At 41.6% G+C, this 25,426-nt stretch overlaps 1 protein-coding gene across 10 annotated transcripts in view; it reads left to right on the top strand.

Moving 5' to 3' along the window:
- Klf12 (Kruppel like factor 12) overlaps positions 1–25,426 on the top strand; it is a 411,764-nt gene that overhangs the window by 320,905 nt on the left and 65,433 nt on the right. For all 10 annotated transcript variants that reach the window (XM_021182110.2, XM_029469157.1, XM_029469158.1 and 7 more), the window contains one exon: positions 14,682–14,744. In XM_021182110.2, coding sequence (XP_021037769.1) covers positions 14,682–14,744 — 63 coding nt within the window. The remainder of the gene's footprint in view (positions 1–14,681; positions 14,745–25,426) is intronic.

The following is a 25,426-nucleotide window of genomic DNA, read 5'->3' as shown; positions in this document are numbered from 1 at the left end:
AAAAAAAAAAAAAGAAAGACTTTTGAGAAGCCAAATGGAATCCTACTACTCTAGAGACTTCCTTAACTGGTTAAGGAAATTTAAGTGGAATTATGATATAATGGGGAGGACAGTGCTCTAACTATATGTCTCCAAATAAAGTCTCCAATACCATAAATGGGTTGGATATTGTTGGGTAAAAGGATGCTATAAACCACCCCAGCTATATAAAAATTACAGGCTATTGTCAATGCTATTGGATGCACCCTACAGCCCGACCGTGAGACCCTGTTCCTGAAGACACCACTTGCTTATATCATTGAGTGTAGAGAAGTCAAGCGATCTCTAACTTGAAACTTCACCTCTACAGACTAGCGTTTGTGATCCTGGAAGTCACTATTTATGCTACCAGAGGATACAAGTAAGCAACAATCTCATCTAGCTAAAGTCCCAGCTAACTGTAACAGTTGAATTGCCTGCAGAGTATATTGGTGCTCTAGGGGCACAAATGTTATCAAAGTAAACAACCACTTTACATTGGATTTAAGGTCTACTTCCAGAGACAGAATACACACCTGACACTGTTGGTGAGGCCAAGAAGCAGAGCTTCTTTTTTTAAATAGAAGAGTCATTTTACTTTTACTTCTTGTGTGTGTGTGTGTGTGTGTGTGTGTGTGTGTGTGTGTACATGTATACATGGACACTTGTGTAAGCCAAAAGATGACACATAGTCTCTGGAGCTGGGGTTACAAGGTGTTGTAAGCAGCCCACTGTGGATGCTGGCAACGAAACTCCCATTCTCTGTAAGAGCAGCAAGCACTCTTAACCACTAAGCCATCTCTGCAGCCCCAGAGCAGTTTCTTAAATGTTTTACACAGCCATCTTTCACCTAAGAAAATTTGAGTATTTAAAATAGATATAAAATAAACAATAATTACTAATAAATTACAGGAAGTTGTTTTTAAGTAATTGTTTGGTATACATTTAAACTTAGTGTTCCTTAAGCTCCCACACTAATGTGATAGATGTCCTTGCTTGCTTTCTGTCACCGAGATAAACCCCATGACAGAAAGCCACTTGGTGAGGGTGCATTTCATCTTTTTTAGGTTACCATCCACAGAGCAGGAGCTGAAGCAGGAGCTATGAAGGCTGCTGCTTACTGTCCCTCCTTAGGCTAGCATCGTACTGTTTCATAAAAGTCAAGACCACCTGCCCAGGAGTTGCCTTGCCCATAGCGGGTTCAACCTCCCACATCACTCAAAAATCAAATAAATGGCCCACAGCCATGGCCACAGGCCAGTCTGATTCAAGCAACCCCCCAAATGAGACTCCCTCTGGTGACTTGGGGCTGTATAGCGTTGACAGCTGAAGCTAACTCCCTCTGGTGACTCGGGGCTGTATAGAGTTGACAGCTGAAGCTAACTGGGAGAGATTTGCATGTTTATTTTTACATAAAGAATTAAATCTTGGCCAAATATTTGATACTGCAGGATGTCGAGCATCTTTAACATTTTTCAGAGTTGATCCATGTTTTGATTTTATTATCATCAATGCTGAGAACACTACTTCACATAAATATGGAACACAAAATGTCAGAATGATATTTGGGGCCTTTTCAGAAATGCTAAAAATTCTGTCTTAATCCCAAACCAAAATTTGCACAACAGTATGTGAGACTCAAACCAGTGTGACTCAAGCAGCAATTTTTAAAATGAGAAATTATAACACAGTACAATCAAAAAATACGAAGTTGATATTTACATCTGAGGAATGACAGAAAATCTTTTTTTTTATCTTTGTTTCCCATAATCTAATCATTGTCTCTGTAACACAAGAATAGTTTATAGGCAGTGCAAACATTGCAGTTGGTAACCAACTGTAGTCTGTGTGGACTCTGAGCCTGGGCACTTCTCATTGGTGTCATGGGACATCACCATGATGGCATGCAGAGTGTAAGATGCATGTTGTGTATCCAGAGTCAACCCTGCACAGAGATCCCATGATACAGCATGGATGAAAACTGCCAGAGACACATTGTACTCAGTACACGTTTGAGGCTGAACTAATTTTTGGCCACAGTGCATTCAGAAACTTTCCATTGGGACCAAAGTTTTCTTGACCCCTGCGTTGTTAGACAGCCTATGTGGGGTCATGCATGGCCTCTTCTTACTTGTCCCATCACTTGCATGGCATTTGCTGCTGAATCCTTGCCTAATAGGACAGAATCTCCCACTGGCCTGTGCACTCTGGAGCCTTTTTGTAAGCACATAAATAAAGATAATGATTACATTTAATTGCCATATTGGGGGTTTGTAGCAGTTGAGATTTTATTGCAAGCAAAATGTAAACTGTATTTTCCCTTCATTGGTAATGATTTATAGTTAGCATCCAGCTTATACCATTTCTATTATATCTTGTCATCAACAAATGGCTTTGTTGTCATCAAAGCCATTTCCACTGCTTGGCTCCACCCTCAGTGCTGGGCTGCCCCTCACTCTTGGGCTGCACCCCCACTACTGGGTTGTACCCTCACTCATGGGCTTCACCACCACTGCTGGACTGCTCCCAAGCTGCTGGGCTGTAACCCCACTACTGGGCTGTAACCCCACTGCTGAGCTGTATCCCCATTGCTGGGCAGCACCCTCACTGCTGGGCTGCACCCTCCCAGTGACTTCTTTCTGTGGTGGTCATGTATTACGCCTCCCTCTTTTCCTCTTGACTCATTCTTCACTAGAACGCCTAGCTGTCCATGTCTACTCAGAACTGTATGCTATGATATCCAGATCTAAGCTCACAGCATCAGCTTAAAGGGACACTTGTCTCTCCTGACCCTGCTAAGTTAATCAGGGTCGCTTTTCACTGTTGATTGGGTTTTGCGGTCTCTCTCGCTTGCTTTGTTACTTAAACCCCTTTGGGGTCACAACTTACCCTTTAAGAAACCACTCTCGTTATTAGTCCTCTTCCTTCTAGCCATCCTTCTTCTGTTTCTTGAGTGCTGGCTTATTTACTACCTGGAAGCAGCTATTGAAAGGCCCACTCTCTGAACTTCAGTTTGTTTAACCTTTCTCAAACCCTTATCTGTTATGTATTCACACACCTGAATTGTTGTTGCTTTTAAAGTCAATTGTCATATCATAGATTAATATGAACCTAATTTGATGGGTGAGCGTATTGAACAAAGCAATGTCTCATACATTTTCATCAGTGCTTTTCATGTTTATCTTTCTCTGAATTATATCAGTGATAGTGTTCTTTTATCAGCAACCAAACAACTACGTAGTGACCCCTAGGAAGTATTCGGTGTTAAATACTCTGAATTAGTCCTTTGGTTAGTAGCATAAAATCCAGGATGTTCTTGGAAATAAATGCTTTATCCCCTTTGGCCTGAGCTGTACCATGTAGGGAGGATACTAATGGCTGGGAAGGCCAGCAAAGCAAGCTTAGTGAATTCCTCTGTGACTTGCTTCATGATGCTAGTGGCGAATGTCCTGCCCCATTTCGGGAGCACATATGGATTTCACTGGGGTTTATTCAGTCCTGTTAGTGGGATAACCTGTGGTTCCACATATATTCCCAACCAGTTTCTACATGCTTCTTGGGCCCTGTGGGGTGTGACTGAGGTCTTTGGCCTCTCAACTTTAGATGCCAAGCTCGGAAACTAAGGTGCCTCTGTGGTTCAGTGTATTCATAAGGTGCTAGCAGCCTTACCTTAAAGTTCTCCAGGCAGCCTGGCTGCCAGTATTGACATGGACAGAGCTGCCACAGGACCTCCTGTGGCTCGGACATCTCTGTAACTCTGTACTGAAACCAACTCAACACTTTCCCTATTGATTTGATTAGAATTCCCTTAAAAAACAAGCCACAAGTAGGGATTTCTTAAACACACACAGCATACATACAGGCAAAAGCCCTTCTTGTAAGCACATAAATAAAGATAATGATTACATTTAATTGCCATATTGGGGGTTTCTAGCAGTTGAGATTTTACTGCATGCAAAATGTAAACTGTATTTTCTCTTCATTGGTAAAGATTTATCGTTAGCATCCAGCTTATACCATTTCTATTATATCTTAGAACTGAATGATATCAAATTATGTCCTACTCACAGGAAAAAACATTACTTTAACACCTTGCTGATAGAATACGGAATTCGAATAGGTTGCAATTTGGACTGACAAAATTCCTGGATTATCTTCTTGGTTTGCTCTTCTTTAAGCCCAAATGAGGCCTCTCAGAATTAATGTAGCCAGGCAGCATGTGGACCCCACTTGCTTATCTTTTTCACCCATAGATCTACCAAAGAAAAGGTGGTGCCAGTGGGGTAATAGAATAACTACCAGTCAAGGGTTCAGCCAATTCATAAATGTTCTCAGCTCAGTCTGCACTAATGGCTAAATCAAAGTATTTTAGCTCATAGAATAAAAGGCTAGAATTTTAATGCACTTTACACAGAACACTGAAAAGTGATGTCAGACGTTACACACATGCAGAGCCAACCAGAATATTGAAGGGCTTATCAGTGTGTCTCAGGTCAGGGCAGGAATTGGGGTACTGTGCAACCTGGATAAAGGTCAGTTCCGTAATGCAGTTTGAGTTACTTTGTAGACATAATCTAAAACTCCTCCCAACTCTCAGCATTGTTCTTTTTAGCCTTGAAAAGTGGCTTTATCACTTGCTTGCTTGCTTGCTCTATTTTATCTCCCACTCTGCAGCATGCCTTTGTAGTAACTCTGTATGATGACTGCAGTATCACATGATGATTAGTTCATTTTTAAAGGGTCTATGTAATGTTATACTCTTGGATATATGCTACGTTTACATCAGCATACATAAAATGGATATTAGCTACAATACCAAACTATCAAAAAAATAAAAATAAGAAAGATAGATCACTGAGGTCAACAGGTAAGAAATCATTCCTAGAAGATTTATATTGTTTAAGATCTTTCATATGTCTCATTTGAAGGTAACTTTAGTACAGAAAAGTAGCGAAACATGTGACAGCATATTCCTGTCACTCAATTTCCCTAAATTTAGTATGTTACATAGCCCTAGTTATTCAACACAGGAAATTATTATCATTACTATTACTGCCTCAAGAGTTTACTAACTCCAGACCTCATCTGCCTTCAAGTAGCATCTCCACAGGGCCTATGGATATCTCCATGTCTGAGGAACTACGCATGTGTCTGCCCTGACTTTGAGGCGTGGTGCAGCTCCTGGGCATAGGTGCCAGATGTGAGCTAAGTCAGGTTTAAGGAAACCGTCTCCCATGAGTCCAAGCCTTTCCTTAGGGCCACATCACTTTCATTCACCTTCTCGTCCACCTTGTTTTTTATATACCATGTATATATGCATATATTTGCATATGCTTATACACACATATACATACAAGCAATCATGTTGGCTTATTTTTTTTTCAAGATTATTGCAAAAAATAGAAAAATGGAAAGGCAGTCATTATGAGTTCCCATGTTTATTTTCCTTTGGTGATCAATACTTAACATTCTAGAACTGGGTGTGGTGCTGCGTGAGTAGTATGAGCAAAGAAAAAATAGTTCTCCTTTTCATCAAATAGTTGCATCTATAGATGATCACACGCATGGATGTCATGAAGGATGAGGCTGGTGGGGATCTGTGACATTTCGGTAGCATCTGGTGGGAGGAGTTGGGAAAACACAAGGCTAGTTGGTCAGAAGAGCTGAGTGGTCAGGAGCACTGATGTCCTCAGAAAGCTAGGGGCGAATAAAAATGGGTAAAGCAAGGAGCTGAGCAGGAGGCACAGTGTGCAGAGGCGCTGGAGTGAGGATAAGGAAAAGCCAGAGCGAGTGGATCAGAAAGGGGGGACATGGAAAATACCTAATAAAAATATAATAAAAAGAAAGGGGAGACATATTATAGAAGAGAAAGCTGGACAGATGGATAAGGATGGATAAGGACCCGAACAGACATTAAGGCAAGGTTAATACTTGGGTCTGTTTCACTAAAAATCACTAATTTGAGAGAGAGAGAGAGAGAGAGAGAGAGAGAGAGAGAGAGAGAGAGAGAGAGGAGAAAGAAAGAAAGAAAGAAAGAAAGAAAGAAAGAAAGAAAGAAAGAAAGAAAGAAAGCCCACAGACAAGTAACTTTATTCTACACCCCTCATCAAGGAAACTTCTCCTTGCAACAGAGACCATTACAGAAAACCACAACCAATCAAAATGCAGAGTTGTAGATCCTATTTCAGCTGATCTATCTAAAATACAACTCCTGTACGTAAGGCTAAGGATTCACTGTGAAAGAGAGGGAAGAAAGATCCTAAGAGCCAGAGAAATACAAAAGAGGATGCTAGGAGATTGTGTCTCCTAGTACTTAACAGCATGACTGCCTAGACATGAACTGAGCAAGGATAACCCTGGAGACAAGTTAATAGGCAAAGAGGAAAGCTCATTAAGACTTCAGCCCCACACAGGCAACTGGGAAGGCTGAGAGCAAGAGATGTAGTCTTTCCTAGGCAAGAGCACACCAGTTGCTTATTCCACACAAAATAGTGAGCTCCAAAAAACATATGCATGTACATCACATTATACTGACTGAGCAGATTGTATTTATATATTTAGGAATATACATGTCTGCTGTATACGGATAGAAGAGCAATTAGTTTATAAAGAGACCATGAGTTTGAAAGAGAGCAAGGATATGTATATGGGAGGATTTTAAGAGAGGAAAATGAAGGGTGAAATGATATAATTATAATCTCAAAATACAAAAGAAATTATATATAATTGTTTTGAAAGTCACTCTGCTCATAGAGTTGACCAGGAGGTTGTAGGAAGTACTTCTTAATATCATGAGTTAACTATGAAAATGAGGGTTAGGATGACAGAGGTTTCACAAGGACACATAGACCTGCAGGTGAGGAATAGCAACAGTTGTTCCCTCGATCTCGCCTGGGTTTCTGTATTCATTGACAGAACTGATGTTGGTTCCATTTATGCTCAAGGTTCCATTCTTTCTTGGGTTGGCTTAGATGGGTTCTAATAAGGGCCACATGGATGTCATCTTCTAGTGTTCTTGGTGTTGGACCTGTCCTGTGAGACAACAGAGTTAAGTACTGAAGCATCAATCTTGAGAGACTCATGTGTCCATAATGTCTTGAGGTCCAGCCTTCATCTTCCACCTTCTCTGGGGCCGGGTTTCTTTTAGTTGCTGGTTGCTGCATACACCATGCTAGCTGTCAATGAACTTCCAGGGATTCTCTTGTCTCTGCCTCCCTCCTCTCTGTAGGAATACCAGAATAACAGAAACATGCAATCTTGATTTTCTACCTAGGCAATGGGGATTATGATTTAGCTTGATGCGTGCATGACAAGCACTCTGTCCCATCCCTAGGCACATGTCATTAAGTCTGGGAGTCTTTATGGGATGTATCAGCTTCTTTCATCACTTATCTCAGACTCTTAGGTCTTTCTTATATATTCTTACCTGAATTTTCTTACTGTACCACACCTCATTTGTACTTGTATCAAATCTTACAGAATGTTCTGTGTGGCGGTGGAGGTGGGGGGAGTTACACAAGGTTCTATTGAAAGTATGGAGCAACATCTCTCTCTAGTTGCAGCTGCCCAGGCAATGATGTGATGCTGTAGAGGATACTCAGACAAAGCAGGCATCCCTGACTTTGCCCTTCCCTGTCTCAACTGGAGGAAGAAGACGGGACCTTCTTTCACATTCCATCATATTCATGAAATCATGTAGAGGCTACTTTGAGCTAGTCCACACAGGACCCAGGCAGTGCAGTCCTCATTTTGATACCTTGCACACTCTGACTAAACCTCACATATACACTGTGTAGTGGTGTTTACTGTGGAGTTAGCAGAGTAGCCACATGAATCGCTGGACTATCTGCTAGCATTGCATTAGCCCTGTGTCCTCAGAGTTTTACAACCAGCACAAACTCACAATCATTCGCTCCATACTCTGATAAACCACATCACACTAGCCCGTTCCACACTTCCACACACAGGTTATAATGGATACACAGTTACTTAGCATGGTTTCCATTTCTTTTTTGTCATTGGTTTTGTTGATTGTGAGTGTGCAAATTGTGTGTGTGTATATTTTATTTACTTGTTTTTAAGTGAGTTTATTGTATTAAGGATCTAGCCCAGAGTCTTGCAAAGCTGGGTAAGTACATTTCAATGTTTTATATTTTCAAGACATATCTCCCTATATAGTTTAAGTTATTCTTAAACCCAGCCTGGTCTCAAGCTCATAGTCGTCCTGCCTTCGCTACCATAAACTGTGATTACAAGTGTGAACCAGCACACCTGGTGTTAATCCTAATTTATTATGAATCCATTCTCCTCTCACTTCCTCCTGCCCACCACCATTCCCCTGGGCCGCCTAGGACATTATGACTGTTGCTTCCAAATGCTCTTCATGAGTCACCCATTCCCCTCAGGCCATTCTGTGCACCACAGCCAAGATGATGCTTTCTAGTTTATAGGCGTGATTTACCAAATCTAATGACCAAATCCTTTGGTAGCTGTCCTCTAATTCATTTAAATCAAATATTTAGCATACTACAGAAGACCCTTAGTCCCCTGCCTAGGCCTGTCAGCTCCTTTCCTTCAGGTCTCTCCCCCAGCTTATATAGTCTTCTTTGTTATTTTCCATACTACAGTGCATTTCTATGTCTCTAGAATTCCTTTTTTCTTTTTCTTAACTGCAAAATGTATCCTTTAAAATTTCCCTCATCTCTCTTGCTAGGAAATTTCCATGTCTACTTCATAGTTCTATTCATATGTCCCCCTGGTAGTTTAACTGTACCTGTCACTGCTCAGCGCAAGGCATTGCATGGGCCTTTGTCTCTGTGCCCTGACTCTGTAGGACAGGCAGCCTGAAACCAGGAGATCTGTCAAAACCAAGAGCACCTCCTACATCCGATACAGTCACTGCTACAGCATGCAGGGATCTACAGCACATCGGAGGCCTAAGGCACTGCCTGGTATGGGGAAATACTCAAGTAATAGTTTACATTGAAATATAAGTAAGTGGCATCCCATCCAAGTTGGCTACATAGAAGAGATAAGAGATCCACACAATAGAAGAAATGTTGGTATTGTCCCAAAACTCCCTGCCCTTGCTCCTGTCTCCTTAGACATCGACCGGCGCATCTACATTCTAATGTCATCTTCACATTCTAGTTCTTTCCCATCAAATGTTTCTAAAAATCTCACCCTTGGACAAGACCACATTGTTCACCTCACAGCTTCCATTCACAGTCTTCTTGAGGTAACTCAGTGCTATGGTTCTCTGACCATGCTTCCACAGCCAGGTTCTTCCTGGGTTCTGGAGAGCCGAACTCAGGCCCCAATGCTTTTATGACAGACAGGTCCTTGGTTGAGTTTTCTATCTCTCCAGCCCAGGCTATACATTTTTTTAACACACTTTAATGTAAAGTCTCTGAATGTCTGCAGCATCAGGATAAGTGTTACAGTAAATGTGGAAGGCAATGATCATAACATGAATTCCATATGCTTTTTAATTTCACTCCATGCCTCTAAAAATATTGATGCCTTCACATCGGAGAGGATGTCAAAGAAGGTCCTAAAAGAAAGATTAAGAAATATGTTAACATGTTGACAACATATATATGGATAATAGTGTCAAAATGAAATCAATTGTTCTTTATACTAACTAGAGAAAGTATGTGTGTGTGTGTGTGTGTGTGTGTGTGTGTGTGTGTGTGTGTGTGTGTAAAATCTCTTCTTTTGCTTAGATAGTTGACAGCATAAACCATGGACTCACACCAACACATGAAACACCTACCTATGATATGACTCATACACTTTGATATATGGCATTTGTAATGCTCATAAATCACTTCACTTAATGCTTGCATCCTCTTTATTTGTCCAGGTGTAGCATGTATCTATTAACATACCATCTGGACTAGCCGGAATACTCATGAGAACTTGTTCCCGATGCTTTGAGGCTAAGAAAAAGCAAAGCCAATGATTATTTCTAAATTATCTTTCATATGTTTTGCATAAGAACATGCTGATACTTAATAATAACTGTGGGTTTATTTCTAAGTCCTTGACAAGTGAATTCTTTTGCAGTAAAGTGAATTCTTAAAAGGACTCTGGGGCCATTTGCATAGCTTGTAGATAAAAGTGTTGGCTTCTACATAATAGAGGAATCAGACAATGCAATAGCAAGTATTTATGTGTGCTAATTTCTGAGTTATTAAATACCCAATGACGCTAGAAGAGTGATGTGCTATAGAAACTTTCCTTGGTCTGTGAAGTAGTTTATTCTGACTCTTTCAGACGGATGCAATGTCCTGACACAGAGCCTGAGAGCCAGAGAGGCAGTGGGCTTGTTGTTGTTATTGCTGTTGGTTTGTCTATTTGTTTTTCTGATAACCTTGGTGTGTGAAGTTTATCCTGCTTTGTCAATAGAAAGCCATCTCTCTTAAATGGGACAGTCTTGTGTGTCATAATGCTATTTCTTGAGATGCCTCCTTTGTTCCTGTCCCCACAGAGACAGCGTAGGACTGAGAAACCCTGATCTGATTGAGGCCTGAAAGGGACAAAGTAGGGGTTGGAAGTAGGTAATCCCTTTTCTTACCTTTCACTAGGAATTGTGGACTGGATGGCACTCATACTACAAAAGATAAGTTAGAAAAAAAGCATGGCACACTGGTTCCATCTAAGACTTGTATGCTAGGGGAGACTCCGAAAGATCAGCTGAGAGACTCTCGGGTAATTGCTCATTTTTATGCTTAGGTTTCATGCCACATGGACAGCTCTTTGGAAAAGTGATCAGGTGACATGATGTGATCAAAGGATGACAAATTGGCAGTAAGAAATGGCTATTCTGATTATTGTGTGGGTGGTAAGATGGCGAGGGGAGCCATGTTCGAAATGTTTTCAGCTAATAACAGAATAAGCATCAACATGGGGAGAGACAAAGGACATAAAGTGACCCCTAAACACACTTGTGGCTGAAAGGCCAAGCAAAAGAGAAGCAGAAAAGCTTAGAAGACGGTCCACACTATTGAGACAAAAGAGGGAAGAGTGACAAATTATGATAGTGTGGGATGTGAAGGTTGAAAATTAACACCAGATTGGAAAACAGGGATGGTATGGATGTCTGTGGGCAGAGGACTTAGTAAAGGAGACTTTAGTTGCGTGGTGATATGTGCTTCAGTGCAGCTGGGTGGTACCTTAGTGGTAGGGTACTTGAAGAGCATGTGTTAGATCCTGGGTTCAAACCCCGTACGGATAAAAGCATTTAAATTTTTGGTTGGTTGTTTGTCTGTTCTAAGCACAAGTAGCAGTCATAAACTCTAAAGTAACTTTAACAGTATAATTCATACATAAATCAGTGGTGTGGACAGTAAGAATCACAATTAGATGTTATGCGCTGCGCATTGAGCGTCACTATCAGATGTCATGTTATGCACTGAGCATGTTTGTATGTGATAGACGTTGATGTCACTGGCAGCACTGTAGTTTTGCTTACAGGAATATCATAGGGACATAGGACACTATGGTGACTATGAGGTGACTAGACAATGGGATTGTTTCAGTCCTCTTACAAACTCTCGAGGCTGTGGTCCTCTGTGTGTTTCCCATAACTGTACAATGTCCCTTGGACAGATGCAGATACTGAGATCTGGGTAGATATTGTGACTTGCCTTAGAATACATACACTGTTGCTAGCTGGCAACGCTTTGGGTTAATCCCAGGAAAGGTGGCTAAACAATTTGCACCCCACATTTCTTTGTCTCAGTTCTCCTTGATGTCATAAGTGGCTGCACAGTATGTGGGTGAGATAGTGCCCCCACCCCCAGAAACTCATCAGTGGTTCATAGCTTGTGTCTAGGACCGAGACTCCATGTGCCACCTCTTACTGCCCTTCATTCGTGTCGCCTCCTGGAGGCACTGAAAAGCAGAGCCATCAGTCTCCTAACTCTTAACAGTCATTAGGACACAGAATGTGAGAAGCAGGTTCAGTACTTGCACCCATAGAAGGGAGAATTATTTTTACATTAAGATATCAAAGAGGTTCAAACATAGCAAGAAAGTTAAAAAGAAGAAAAGCTCAGAATCAAGTGAAATCATAACATGCCTGGAGCCCCAGATGAGTCAGTGTGCATAAACAGAACAACTGGTGTACAGGGCCCTGGTGGTGCGTCGGCCTCTTCTGTGTGATGTAAATCACCCCGCTCGAGCAGTAATATCCCACATAGCAATCAGTATCTGTAGAGTGCATTGTCAGATCTGCTGTGTTACACAACACCAAGATCATCCCTCGCTTCTGCCTGGAGTGTCCCTTTTCTTTTCATATCCAGCAGTTAGCACTAAGGCCTGAAACCCTTAGTTACAGAACAAAGTGGCTCAGGAGTAATGGAGCCTGTGTGAGGCTCCAAGAAGAATAATGAACGTGCCCAGCAAGCTTCCTGCCTAGATGCAGGTGCAGAAATCAGGGGATCATGAATAATGCATGACATGCAGATTAGACGGTAGTTTGTGCTACTGGGTTTTTGACTCTGCTACCTGCCTGGCTGCTGTATGTGGGAAAAGGCAGATAGCAGAGGGGCTGCCATTTAAAATGGAGCTCACCCAAACCCGGCATGTGCATGTCCTTTAGAAGGAATAAAATTTTAAGTGATAGCCAACATGTAAGGGTTGTGATATGAATTTTTGGATGAAGTAGACTCAGAGGGAGAAGATACTTGCCCGTTCCTCATTTGAGTTTAAGAAATGTTAGAATTATTTGGTCGTACAGATAATCAGAATCAGTTTTCTGGTTTTGTTTTGTTTTCCCCCCAAACCATGATGGGAATTGTGTATTTATAGAATTTGGTCTAGGATCACCGAATTTTTTTTCTCAAAGATACCAATGTCTAGAAGGCTTTACACTTATGGAGTAGTGAACCCAAGTCTCCCTCCCTCATGTTCCCATGAGATGTGAAGTGGGCAGCCATGATGCCAGATACTGTGACCATTCAACTTCAGCTGGAGTTGACCATGAGGACGACATGGTTTCTCTGTAGTTTTGGGCTTCGGGATTGCAGTAAAGGGGATAAGGGCTTGAAGGACTTGGTGTGTAGTGGAGAGCTGAATCCTTGAAGCAAATGACCTCTGAAAATATACTTAACTCTTGGGACCAAGAAGTCAGCGAGGGTCTAGAGAGGCAGTTCATTGTGAGGATGCTATTTCAAGAAAGCAGGGCAGAATGGCTTTTGTTACCTTCTAGGTAACTCTTGTCTCCCTCGGATGTATCTCCATACATGAGAAAGATAAGTATGTGTATCTTGAGGGGCTGGAGTATAAACCGGCTTTCATTTCTCGCTGACTCTGTCATTTCCGCCAGGGCCCCAGTTTGGACAGCTGCCAAGACCAACAGGTGATCCTTGTAGCTGCGGAACAGCAGGAAGTGGGGCTGTGCTTGAATAAGGCAGTTCAGCAGAGGGGCTGTCTGGGCTCCCTCCATCTTTCTGCATAATTATCACCCCCATCCCCCATGCAGAGCAGAAAATCTGTGCTGAGCAGCTCAGCTGCAGCCACCATCAAGAAGCCTAGGAGAAAAAGCATGTTAATAATGCTGGAGGAATCAAGTAGGAAGTACAGTCCAGCTCGAGGTTTGGGAAAGATGCAGAAAAGGCTGGCCTGGCATGCCGTGTCTGTTTTGATGTGATTTTCACTGAACAGCAACAAGGGGCTGGGGTTCAAAGGGACCCCAGACTTTGGTTTTAAGGGAGTCTTAAGGCCAATTAAGATAATTTTGTTTCTTTCCTTCATCCTTCCCTGACTTCTTCCCCTTCTGTTTTCCTCCCTCCCTGTAAATAAAAGTAATGTGTGGGTGTGGAGACTGGTGAAGAGGACTCAAGCTGAAAGCATGACTAGATCTCAGGAACCCTAGGTAAGCATCCTAAGCAAGTAAGCAAGAAGGCAGCTGAAGTAGGCCATAGGGTTTCCCAGCTGGTAACTGGGAAGAGAAGGATAGGGCCGCTGGCTCCAAGTTAGAGAATACCAGCAGTTCCGGGATGCTTTGAACTCAAACCCTGCATGACTCAACCCCGGATGATTGGGAAGCTCTAGACTGACTTCCCTTACATGGCTGGCACTTTGAATTCACTTTGCCTTCCAGATCTCAAACACAAACATAAATGCCAGAAAGCCTGTCTCCTGGAAATAACTGTCCCTCCTCCCAGCCCATCCTGTCAACACATACCCTGTTCCTGGATGTGTGGGTGAAGTCCTGCTGTTTTTGTAACTTTTACATTTAGAAATTGACCCAAAGAATGGCCACTTCATTGTCTCTGTGCAGTTTCCATGGGAACGGACATAAGAGGGCTCACTGCGGACAGGTACCACGCCCTCTGAATATTATATGCACTCTTACCCCCAAGGCAAGAATTACATCTTCAGTAGCTGTTTCTTCTGCTAAAGAGTGCATCTGTTCGATGAAATTCTTGGTTCTGCAGTCAATGTGTGGCACCTTGGTACCTCGGGAGAGATAAAGAACAAAGGCCCTGGAATTTAATTAATTGCACCTGTTTATTAAGAGTTGGTCAAGTTCACAGGGAGAACAAAGGAGCAATCCTAAGAAAGAGTTCACTGATTAAGCAGACTGTGTGCTTTCCCGTTTGCAGCGAGAAATGTGTTTTCTCAATGACTGACTTACTCTGGTCTGTTGACAGGGTACATCCATCCCCGGTATCCAGGGTCCGAGGAAATCGAATGAATAACCAGAAGTTTGCTTGGTGAGTATGCAAGTTAATTTATAAATATTTGTAACTCTTTTATTGCTGTGGGGGTTTCGTTTTGTGTACTGAGGCAGTGTCTTACGAATCTCAGAGGTGCCTGGAATAAACCAACAAACAAATGCTGATGGAATTACTCTGCAGTTAAACTGCTTCATCACCATTGTCTGGGAAACATTTTTGCCATAACAGATGTAATCTAACTTCCCAGGATCCGCCATTTCTCCTTTGAAAACAGTGGCTCCTTTATAAAAAGATGGCTTAGTTAACCCAGGATTTGAGTAGGTTGTCACCTTTAGCTTCTCATGAAAATTTGTAGGTAATTAATCTATTTGTTAATTTTGGTAATTACTCTTCAGATGACCTCCATCCTCCTTTGGCCTTGAACTTGAATGTCTTTTGACATTTTTTTTGCAGGAAGGGCAATGCAAAGATGTTTAATTGACAACTTCTTGAATAAAAGTCTAAGTGGATCTTCCCAGGCATGGCATGAAGTTGTTTCAACTACAGGATATTTGATAAATGATTCTTTGAGGAGCCAACAAAAGGACTTCAAAAATGCTTTATGTGAAACCAAGGAAATAGATTAATATTGGCTCAAAAAAATCTGTTTCTTTATATTACTGCACAAAATTAGACTTTCAATTTATAATGTATCATGGGAAAGAAGATAAGAGAAAGAAAAATGAAAGAATTGAGCCGTGTACTATGTTACTACAAAAACTGGGCAGAAATTCATAGATCTCTCTTATTTTTTGATTATGCTTAGAACAGGATTTTGATTAGAAACTATGATTTTTTTTGTTTAATGTGGGAAGATGAATACCAAAGATTCCCCTTCCATATTAATTATATTCCTAAACCAGGATTTTTTTTAAGAAATAAAAATGGCAATTTAATTATTACCTGATCAGTTTGCCTCCACTGCCCCATTAAATCCAATTAGTCCTCACAATAGCCTGGTGCTCTTGTGAAATATTATACTTTGCTGTTTCCCAGAGGGAAACGGAATGTGGAGAATGAAGCTTTTTGTTTGCCTACCCAAAGGCTGGGCATCCCTGATGGTCACTCTAGGTCATTAAAGCACACTGTCCCCTGTCAGACCTGGAAAGATGAGAGACTGACAAAGCCAGGAAATACCAAGAGAAATCGAGGGAGAGGCCAGGTGCAGTTCGGACTCTATAGACTCTGCATTCCATCAAGGTTGAAGGTACATTATACCAAAGAAACTTTACTCTGTGAAGAGAGAGCCTGAGATACTCAGGTGAGTAACATGAGCTGAGGATCCCAGGGACACAGTCAGCCCGGAGATCCAGTTTCCACCCCCTTGCTCTGAAGAGCTCAATGGGAAACACTGAGTAGATAATGTATTTTCTTTCTCTGCCTCTTTCTTTCTACACAAAAGGTAAAGATCATTTCTTCCTACAAAATTGTAGCATGTTGCCTGCTAAGTTTAAACGGTTTTACCTCTAAATAAGTGGTCCATGGAAATAGCCCAAAGGGATTTTACCACCAGCCCTGAGAAAGTTCAGTTCACGATTTCATAACATAGGCACTGTTACAAGCACCGGATTAGAAAGATAAATAAGGCATGGTTTCTACCTTCAGATGGCTTGTAGGGGAGGGATGTATATTTTTGTGTGACACACAGACCTTGTGAATGCTCTGAAGGCCTGATAATCCCAGGATGCTCACGCTGGTACTATATGCATGCTCACATACTTAGATTCTCTCATGCAGTAAAGATGATACTCTGTGGACATGCATTTGTAGTGCAGTATTCCGAGGGATCAATTATCACATTTATTTAGGACCAATCAGAGAGTGGAAGTACTGAGGGGAAAATATGTAGGAAGAAAGAGACTCAGAAGCCTATTCGAAAAACTGAGACTACAGCATAGTGCTAGAGTTCTTTCCTGGCACACTCAAAAGTACTGGGTTTGATTCTCAGTGCTAGAAAAAGAAAAGAAAAAGAAAATCCAGCCCAGCAAAGAAAACTACTAATTTGTTGTCAGTAGGGAAAACAGAGATGAGCCATTGTGTCCTTTAGAGATGAACACTGGGGTAAAGATGTATTGTTAGTAGGGAAAACAGAGAGATGAGCTATTATTGTGTCCTGTCCTTTAGCGATGAAATCAGACATGGAAGAAGATGGAGACATTTCTCAATTGATTCTAACAGGAGCACAGATAGATTTAATAAATAAACTTGTTTGGTCAGGCACTAGCTAAAATGTCTATGATCTATACCACGTTGAATCTTCCTTAGGTAAATACTTTGACTCTGGTGTGTGGATGAATCACCTGGCAAAGACAAAGTCCATGAATCATCCAGCAGCTACTCCTAGCGAAGTGATAAATGGTTGATACTTGGTTGTGAAATATTGACTGTGAAAAATTCAGAAAGTTTAACTACTCATCTAGCAGTAGTGAGTACAGGCGAGAGGCATTTGTTTGTCTCAGAGGAGAAGCTGGGAATAATTTGTAGAATTAGACGTCAACTTCATCACTAGATTGGCTTTGCTGGCGTTCAAACTCCATGGTGTATGCGTGAGAGCTTAAAACAGTGTACTTGTGAATTGGGTTGGCCAATGATCCAATCAGTTAAAGCTGTTCATCAAATGGTCAAATTTAAAAAAAAAATCCATAAATAACAGAAAAGCTTGAACTTGCACTGTGGAGTTAGATAGCTGTAGCTCCACTCGGTAGGTTCTGAAAGGCAATGGCTGCGCCTGACAGTTCCCAGACTATTGCTTATTACTGAGGAAAGCGAGTTTAAAAATTTGTAAGTAGCACTTTCCTCTGCATCATGCTGACACAGGGAAGCATCCCGTAAGCACTGGTGACAGCGCTCTGGAGGAAGAAATATGTGGGCATGTATGTATGTCCTTTCAAAGCACACAACATCTGACAAAACAAACAAACAAACAAAAAAGAAATATATTAACATTGTGTTCACGTTCAAGGATGGAACCAGGACACCAGAGTTTATGGAGTCTAGTGACAGATATTAAGATGCAGCCAGGTTTGAGCTACGCATTAACTCCTAGGGATTAAGGAACAATGGAAGAAAGACCTCTCTACAAGAGATAGCGTCACAGCAGTAAAGAAGGCTGGGTCATTATAGTAGTAATTTAGTAAAGAGCCAACTGAAGAAAGTGGGCCATCCCAGATACAAGCCCCATGTCCTCACTGCCCTACAGGGCAGTAGTTGTTGATTTCAGCCTTGTTGACCCTTTGGGCATGCGAATGCTTCTCTCCGAGTAATGCATCAGACTTCTCTGTCTTTCACTATGGCTCCTATAAGCAGGTGTCCATTAACTATTAGAGGAGAGAGGGGAAAATATTTTCCTTGCACTACCCCTTTGGCTCATAGGCTGTGACACTGTTGATTTGACTAACAAGAGAGAGGCTATTATAAGAAAAGCGAAGACAGAATTATAAATGCATTCACTTCTCATTAATGGGGGATTAAACCCAACAAGTGGCTCAGAGTGAGCGACAGTTGGAACCTAAGTTTATGCAGCAACCAGAGCATCTTACCAGAGAGTTTGTTTCGTTGTGTTTCATTCTGGGAGATGATGAGACAAAGCGAGTAGACTTTGACTTTCTAGGGATGGCAGGTCATGGAATGGTAGAAACATGGGGGACTCTGATGAGAGGGGAAGGCTGTTTAGGTGAAGTCCCCAATGTCATCCCTAGATTGATAAAGTTGTCTTTCCTGGTAACAGTGATCCTGTCCTTCTGGGAAGAGAGGTTTTCCCATATCTGCTTCTCTTTAGGATTTACTTTTAGGGGGGCAGGGATGGGGGTGTTGTGTAGGTGCCCACAGAGAACAGAAGGAACAGAAGACTTTATTTGATCCTTGGAGCTGAAGTTAGAGGCTATTGTCATCCACTCAACATGGGTCCTGGGACCCAAACTCTCACCCTCGGGAAGAGCAGTAAATGCTCTTAACATACTTAGCTCTCTCTCCAGCCAATAGCTGCTTCTTTACCTTATGCCATATGGGTTCTTATGCCAAACTGCTACATTTTAGGGCATCTTATTCCACTACCTGTCATTATATGAATCTTCTTTTAGACATTGTCTCTTCTTTCTTGGACATGATAATGCAAGGAAAACATGTTTGTCATCTTCAAGGCAAGCAGGAAGAGCTCACTGTCAAAATACTTAATGTGAAGTTAGATTTCCACTCATGTTTGGTAGAAGCTGATCTCCTATCAAATCCACAGGAGTGGCCATTTACAAGTCTGAGATCCACCATACATTCTCAAAGCTGCAAGACAAATTGGGGATTTGTGTGTTTGGGTGTATGTGTATTGTAGAATAGTACTGAGAGGGGAACTGTGGGGATTTTTGTCATTTGGGTATATGTGTATTGTAGAATAATACTGAGAGGGGAGCTGTAGGGATTTTTGTCAAAATCCCAGACACCAAAGTTAGGTTATGGCCCCAGATATTTGTAAGATGTGCAAGTGCTTAATGCTGTGGTTATCTCTGTATATTTCCATCCTTAGCTTTTCATGAGTTCTTCTCCTTTTTTCCCCTCCAATCTTTCCTGTTCCTAAAGGTTTAAAGGACCTGGTAGCAGTCATTGTTTGGTAGTGGTAGTAGTTGAACAGAGTCTATAGAACATGTGCCAAGAGTCATTGCAGGCATTGGTACTTGGTGCCACATAACTGAGACTTTATGGTTATTTTTATGCTGACACAGAAAGTGAAGCATTTCTTCTCATTAATAGAAATTGTCCTCAGGAAAGCAGAAGTAATTTCCTCTATTGGATATTGCTATCACTATCTCAATTTTGATTTCTCCCATACCAGCTTGCCAGAGATTGTATAGATATGGAAAATCCTAGCTTGAATCATCTCCAGCCAAATTATGCATCCTGGATTGAATCACAGTTGTCATTTAACTGTGTGTGTCACAAGTTTTGGTGGAGGGCAGGAAGTTCCTCTTCACACTTGTTTTACTACAGGAGATGTGCTACGTTCAGCTTAAATATAATAATAGAAGCTTAAATACCCGTACAAGTGCAAATGTTACCACTGGCTTCATGGAGTCTCCAAGAGGGATGAAACTCTAGCCCTTTTATGCCATAAAAATAAGATGAGTCTTTCTTGTCTACACCTTCTCCTGTAATAATGGAAGACACTGAGGCTATTGCTTTGAGAAACTGCTAAAAAAAAAAAAAACTGATATACAGATTCAGCCATTTAGGGAGAGAGAGACGATTTGGAAATTGCCAACTTCTGAGCTGTAAGCATCACTAATTCAGGACGACCCCATCACATTACACAAATAGAAATGAGAGACACCCAACACAGAGAAGGGATGTTTCAAACCTGGGCATAACTCCAAGTCCCTACTCACCTGTCTAATAGCCTTTCCACCATGTGGCAGCTGTCTTCCAATTTGGAAACTGAGAAAATCCTTCAATGTTATGTAACATTCATTCCCTACACACTGCGCAGAAGGCTTTGCCTAGGAAACGCCCACTAGAGTAATGCCAAGCTAACAGGAAAAATAGAGACGATGAAGCCATTGCTGCTCACAACAGGCAAGTAGCAAATACCCCTGCCATCTTGGATGTTCCCACACACTCCATATTTGTGGGCGATAGTGATTGTGTCCTGTTAACTGTTTCTTGACTTAGAGAACAAAAGCATAAGTGACATCTCCAGTTGCATAAATCCCTGGCCATTTGTGATTTTTTTTTTCAGCCCACGTGAGTTGGTAAATAAGTCTCAGTAAGCCTTTAAGTTTGTTTTAGAAGAAAGCTTTCTCCTGTAAATGGGCTAGCAAACCTGTTTGCACTTTCCCTCTGATTACAATTAAAAGTGTGCCTCGAGGGGAAACTACATCTCAAATCTCTCCAAATCCACAGCTATTTATAATAAATGTTTCAACACCTCCGTCTATATCACTGTTTGTTTGTTTGTTTGTTTTGTTTTGTTTTGTTTTGAGACAGGGTTTCTCTGTGTAGCCCTGGCTGTCCTGGAACTCACTTTGTAGACCAGGCTAGCCTTGAACTCAGAAATCGCCTGTCTCTGGCTCCCAAGTGCTGGGATTAAAGGCATGCGGCACCATGCCTGGCTTATTTATTTATTTTTATTTCATTATTTTGAGTGGAAGCCAACTTCAAACTCTCTGCTCTCCACTCCCCAATCCTTCCATGTCAGCTCTCCTTGTGATGGAGTTATGCGCAGATGCACCACATCTCGCTTAGTGAATTCTTTGGTAACTTCAGCTACCTTGTTTTAGCTTGGTGAGAATTATATGTACTTAAATTCTGTGTTTCATCTTCAAAATTGATTTCATTTAAAAAAAAACAACTTTGATCTAATTTTCTTAAATTCTCTTATTACCCAGAATTTCTGCAAGAAACCATGGTGAAAATAGCAAGTTGGTTCTGTTCCTGCTGATGTCAGCTGAATATCTCTAATATCTCTTTCACCACAATAAAAATGGTGTGGGATAGGAATTAAGCTAGGTTATTTTCTGTAGTTATTTTCTTAATTATATGAGAATTGGGGCTATAAGATCATGTTGAGCCATGGGGGTCACCAAGTCTGAGGTTTTGCTTTTTCTGTTACAAGTGTGATGTTTTGCTTTCATTAGCCTTTAGCTCAGAACCATATATAAACGTTACACTGCAGACCTGCTGTCCAGACACGTAGGGCAATAGTTCTTGTTGGTTCATGGCTTCTGTTCACTGCGGCAGCCAGCATAGGTATAGGACTGTCAAGGTATAGGACTAACAGGTATCAGACTATCAAGATAATACATCATTCTCACACTAACAAGGACATTAATTTATGCTCTAAAATGATTTGCTTAGTTCTAGTGTTTGTTGACTCTTCATATAATTGTTATTTGTGGGGTACATTTGATACCGCATTGAGTATTTAAACTCCACATGGAAAAGCTACCCACAGGTCCTGTTGCTTACTGAATTTGAAATGGCATCACATGTTTATCCTCTGTCAGGCTGCTTTCCCTTCGAAACTTGCTCAGATAGTAAAGTTTAAAATAAAGAACATTGTAATGAAATCTGAACAAATGGAGTTATTAATATATGCATTACAGAAAATAGTGTGTTCCAATATGAAAATATGTATGTGTTCCATATAATAGTACCATTGACTGCTCTTTTGGTTAGGGGTGTGAGGAGGGGTCTTGTGTAGCCCAGGCTAGCATATATCTCACGTAGCTAAGGCTACACTGAAATCTATATCTTCCTCTGGTCAAGTCCTGGTATTACAAGTGTGCACCATGACAGATTATTGAGATACTTGCTCTTTTATCATAAATTTGGTCATTGCAAATGAGAGGGGGAGAGAGAGAGACAGAGAGACAAAGAGAGAGACAGAGAGAGACAGAGACAGACAGACAGACAGAGACAGAAAGAGAGAGAGAGAGAGAGAGCTATGTTCCACATAAGTATTTGAGAGAAGAACAACTACAATGGGAAGCCAATCAAAACTCTCACTATATCTATGAAGATGCTGGGAATGGTGCTTGCAGTAATAACTCCAAAAGGCCTACCAGTAGGGATGTTCCATGGACTATAATTTTGTCCTGATCTACATCTACCCCCACTCCCAGTTTTCACATGCACAGAAGATTCTCTGTGGACACAAGACAGCCAAGTAATCAAGCGTTTCAATCAAAAGTACTTTCAAATTATTAATGACGGTTTTATCTGACCACTGGTTTTTATAAAGTTTCTTGATTATTTACCTAAAACTAACTATTACATGTCTTGGCATAGCAAAACACCCTAATAATATGTATCTTTTAATATCTGAAAAAGGGCAATAGATGATGTATTTATCAAAATATTTACAACAACACAGTATCATTGGTCCCCACTATATATAGTCACAGCTAATTAGCTGCTTGCTCTGCTGGAATCCACTGCCCATTCTCCTGGAATCCTCTATCCATTCTGTGGAATCCTCTATCCATTCTCCTGGAATCCTTTGTCCATTTTCCTAGAATTCTCTATCCATTCTGCTGTAATCCTCTGCCCATTCTGCTGGAATCTACGGTGCTGTAGAACCTCTGGGCCCCTTTGTCTGCATGGAATGGGTCTCTCGTCGTGGGTGGGCAAAGCTTCAGATGAGTGACAAACAGATGCACACAGGAGAGATCGTGTGGAATCTGAGTGTAATGTCAAATTGAGCATCAGACTTTTTATGCAGAAGACAATATGGAAGTTGGGTGACATATTCGCAAGGTACAAATGAGGTAACTGGAATCTTACATAAAACAGAGGAATGCAAACACAAAGACTGGCAGGAACTGAGCAATAAAACAACTGAGACAAAGTCAGCCCTATCTAAGGTCAGCTATAGTCTTAGAAGCCAGGTGTGAGAACTTTTCACTCCTAGGGCAAGGGCTTTCACACCCAAGTCATGGTTCTAACTAGAGAGTTCCATTGTAGCTAACCATCTCATGAATAATGCAATACTCTAAAACCACAGCCCGATCTACTTCCTAAACCATTGTAAATTCCTGTATATGGGAGAGACTTGGCTTTTATTGAGAGTGTAATACCAGAGGCTATTCTGAATGTCACTGTCTAGTTCAAGGACGTTTTAGGACTGTTGGAACACTGGCGGAAGNCTTTAGCTATGTCAGAATTCAATCTTAAAAGGCACTTATANTNAGATGATACTGAAAGAGAGCACGTGGATCCATACACTAGACTAACNCGGGAATGGAGAATTAAGAAAACGCCAGACTCCAGGAGGAGAGCTTCCTTGAAACTCTTTTTGCCTCATGAGCAGCTTTTAGGCATCCCTGCCTGATAGGCTGACTCGACCGGAGTACCGTGCTACCACAGACCATTCTGGGGAAGCCATTGTCTCTAAGTTTCCATTCACCTAAATAAGCGTCCTTTATCAGATGGGAGTCTCTAGTTAGAAGTAAAGGCAACTAAGTGACTCTGACTGCCATAAACCAAGGAACATGGGGACTCTAGAAGGGGATAGGGTGAAAGAGAAGATAAAGCAGAAGAACCCTTGACTCAGAGCAGCAGGCCAGGGGCAGCGGAAGGACTTAGCGGGCAGCTCTGACCCAGAGGAGCCCAGCCCAACACGGCCCCTCACACTCAGCGTAAGGGAAGACAGGTCCTTATGATGGACTTCAGACTGGGCTGTGTCTAGCCCTGGGCTAAGGAGGAAGGGCCTGGGTGTTGACAGGACTAAGGCTATTTCAGAAGAAGAGGAAGAGAGAAGAAAAGGAGTTGTGGTTTCCTGAAAGACAAGGAGGCTTTAATGGCAAAGCTGTGGAGAACACTCGTCGCAGGCTGGCCACCTTCAGTTTTCTCTTCTGTTCAAAGGGGGAAAGAAACTGTCAGAGTTAGGAACCTTGAATGATTTCCCTGGGAGGCTGTAGTTTCTCATCTTTCTGATGATACCAAGATGTACTATTATCAGTAGCTAGAGAAAGTGACTTTCTTGAGTGCTACCCTGTTATTCAATAGCCAGAACCCAAAGATGCTAAAGCAGAAAACGCACAGAGCCTTTCCCACGGAGTGCCCACCGTTTCACCCTAACCACCACATCCCTCTATCCTCATCGGACGTTGAATCACATAATCAAAAATAACCTGTCTACGTGGAAAACACACGTTGTGTTGATACTAAAAATGGGCAGAGGACAGCAGAGCCTCCTGGGAGATGCCTAGAGTGTGTGGCCAGAAGCTTGCATTCTGTTGTACATCTGCCTTTGAACTCATGTAACACTGTATTTGTCTCACGTCAGTCGAAGAATGTCAGGCCCAAACTATTGCAGTCTTAGCAAGGTGCTTAGGAAATCATACTCCTCACTGGAGCATCTTGAAAGAAAACGCTTTATAAACCTAGATCTTTAGTAACCATCCCATTTGGTCTTCGTTATAAAAACAATCTCCTTTCTACCGCCCTGGTGATTCGTTGGCGTGCCTGGTACTCGTCACAGACCCTGACGAGGCTACAGTTTGCTTCAGGTCCCTCCGAAACAATGTAGAATCGTGAGCCTATAGGGAGGTTTACGGTGCGGTTCAATACAGTCAGTACATACGTGTTCTAGAAAGGGTTTGGGCTACAGCTGGACGGAAAGGGAACTTGTAGAGAGTAATGCAGAATTTGCTTCAGTTTGCCCAGACGAGCAGAGCTCTGTGTCCTTGTCACTGTGTGGACACTGGAACTGCTCTCCTGAGCTACAAAAGTACGGAGAACATTTACAAATCAGAATATCTACTTAACAGTCTGAAAAAAAAAAAAAGCCACGACTTTATTCACCCATAGGGTGACGTTAATATTCTTGCAAAATTCCTTTAGTTCCATAGGTTTTGCCCATTCCTCTAATCATTTCCTTAAACATCTGTAAAGAAAAATGCTACTTTATGTGGCAATGCAAGAGACAAGCAAACTCACTCCTGTTATTTTTCACTTTTAGACCTGAATTATTTTGTGAAGTTTGCAAAGCCCTGTAGCTTAACTTAAGAGTGGACTGATGTCCTTCAGTGGAAGTAATTTGCAGTAATCTTCCCCAACCTGCATAGTATTTGTTTGTGAAAGACAAGGAAGTATGGAATTACCTTGGAGAACAGAAACAAAGGCTGCAGGAAACCATGTTCAGAGCAGAAGAGAGTTGCTGCCACCTAGAGGTGAAATTGGGTGTCGCTGAG

This window comes from Mus caroli, chromosome 14 (assembly GCF_900094665.2).
Source record: "Mus caroli chromosome 14, CAROLI_EIJ_v1.1, whole genome shotgun sequence".
Lineage (NCBI taxonomy): Eukaryota > Metazoa > Chordata > Mammalia > Rodentia > Muridae > Mus > Mus caroli.
The sequence above is the reverse complement of the archived record's forward strand: the minus strand, read 5'-3'. Positions and strand labels throughout refer to the sequence as shown.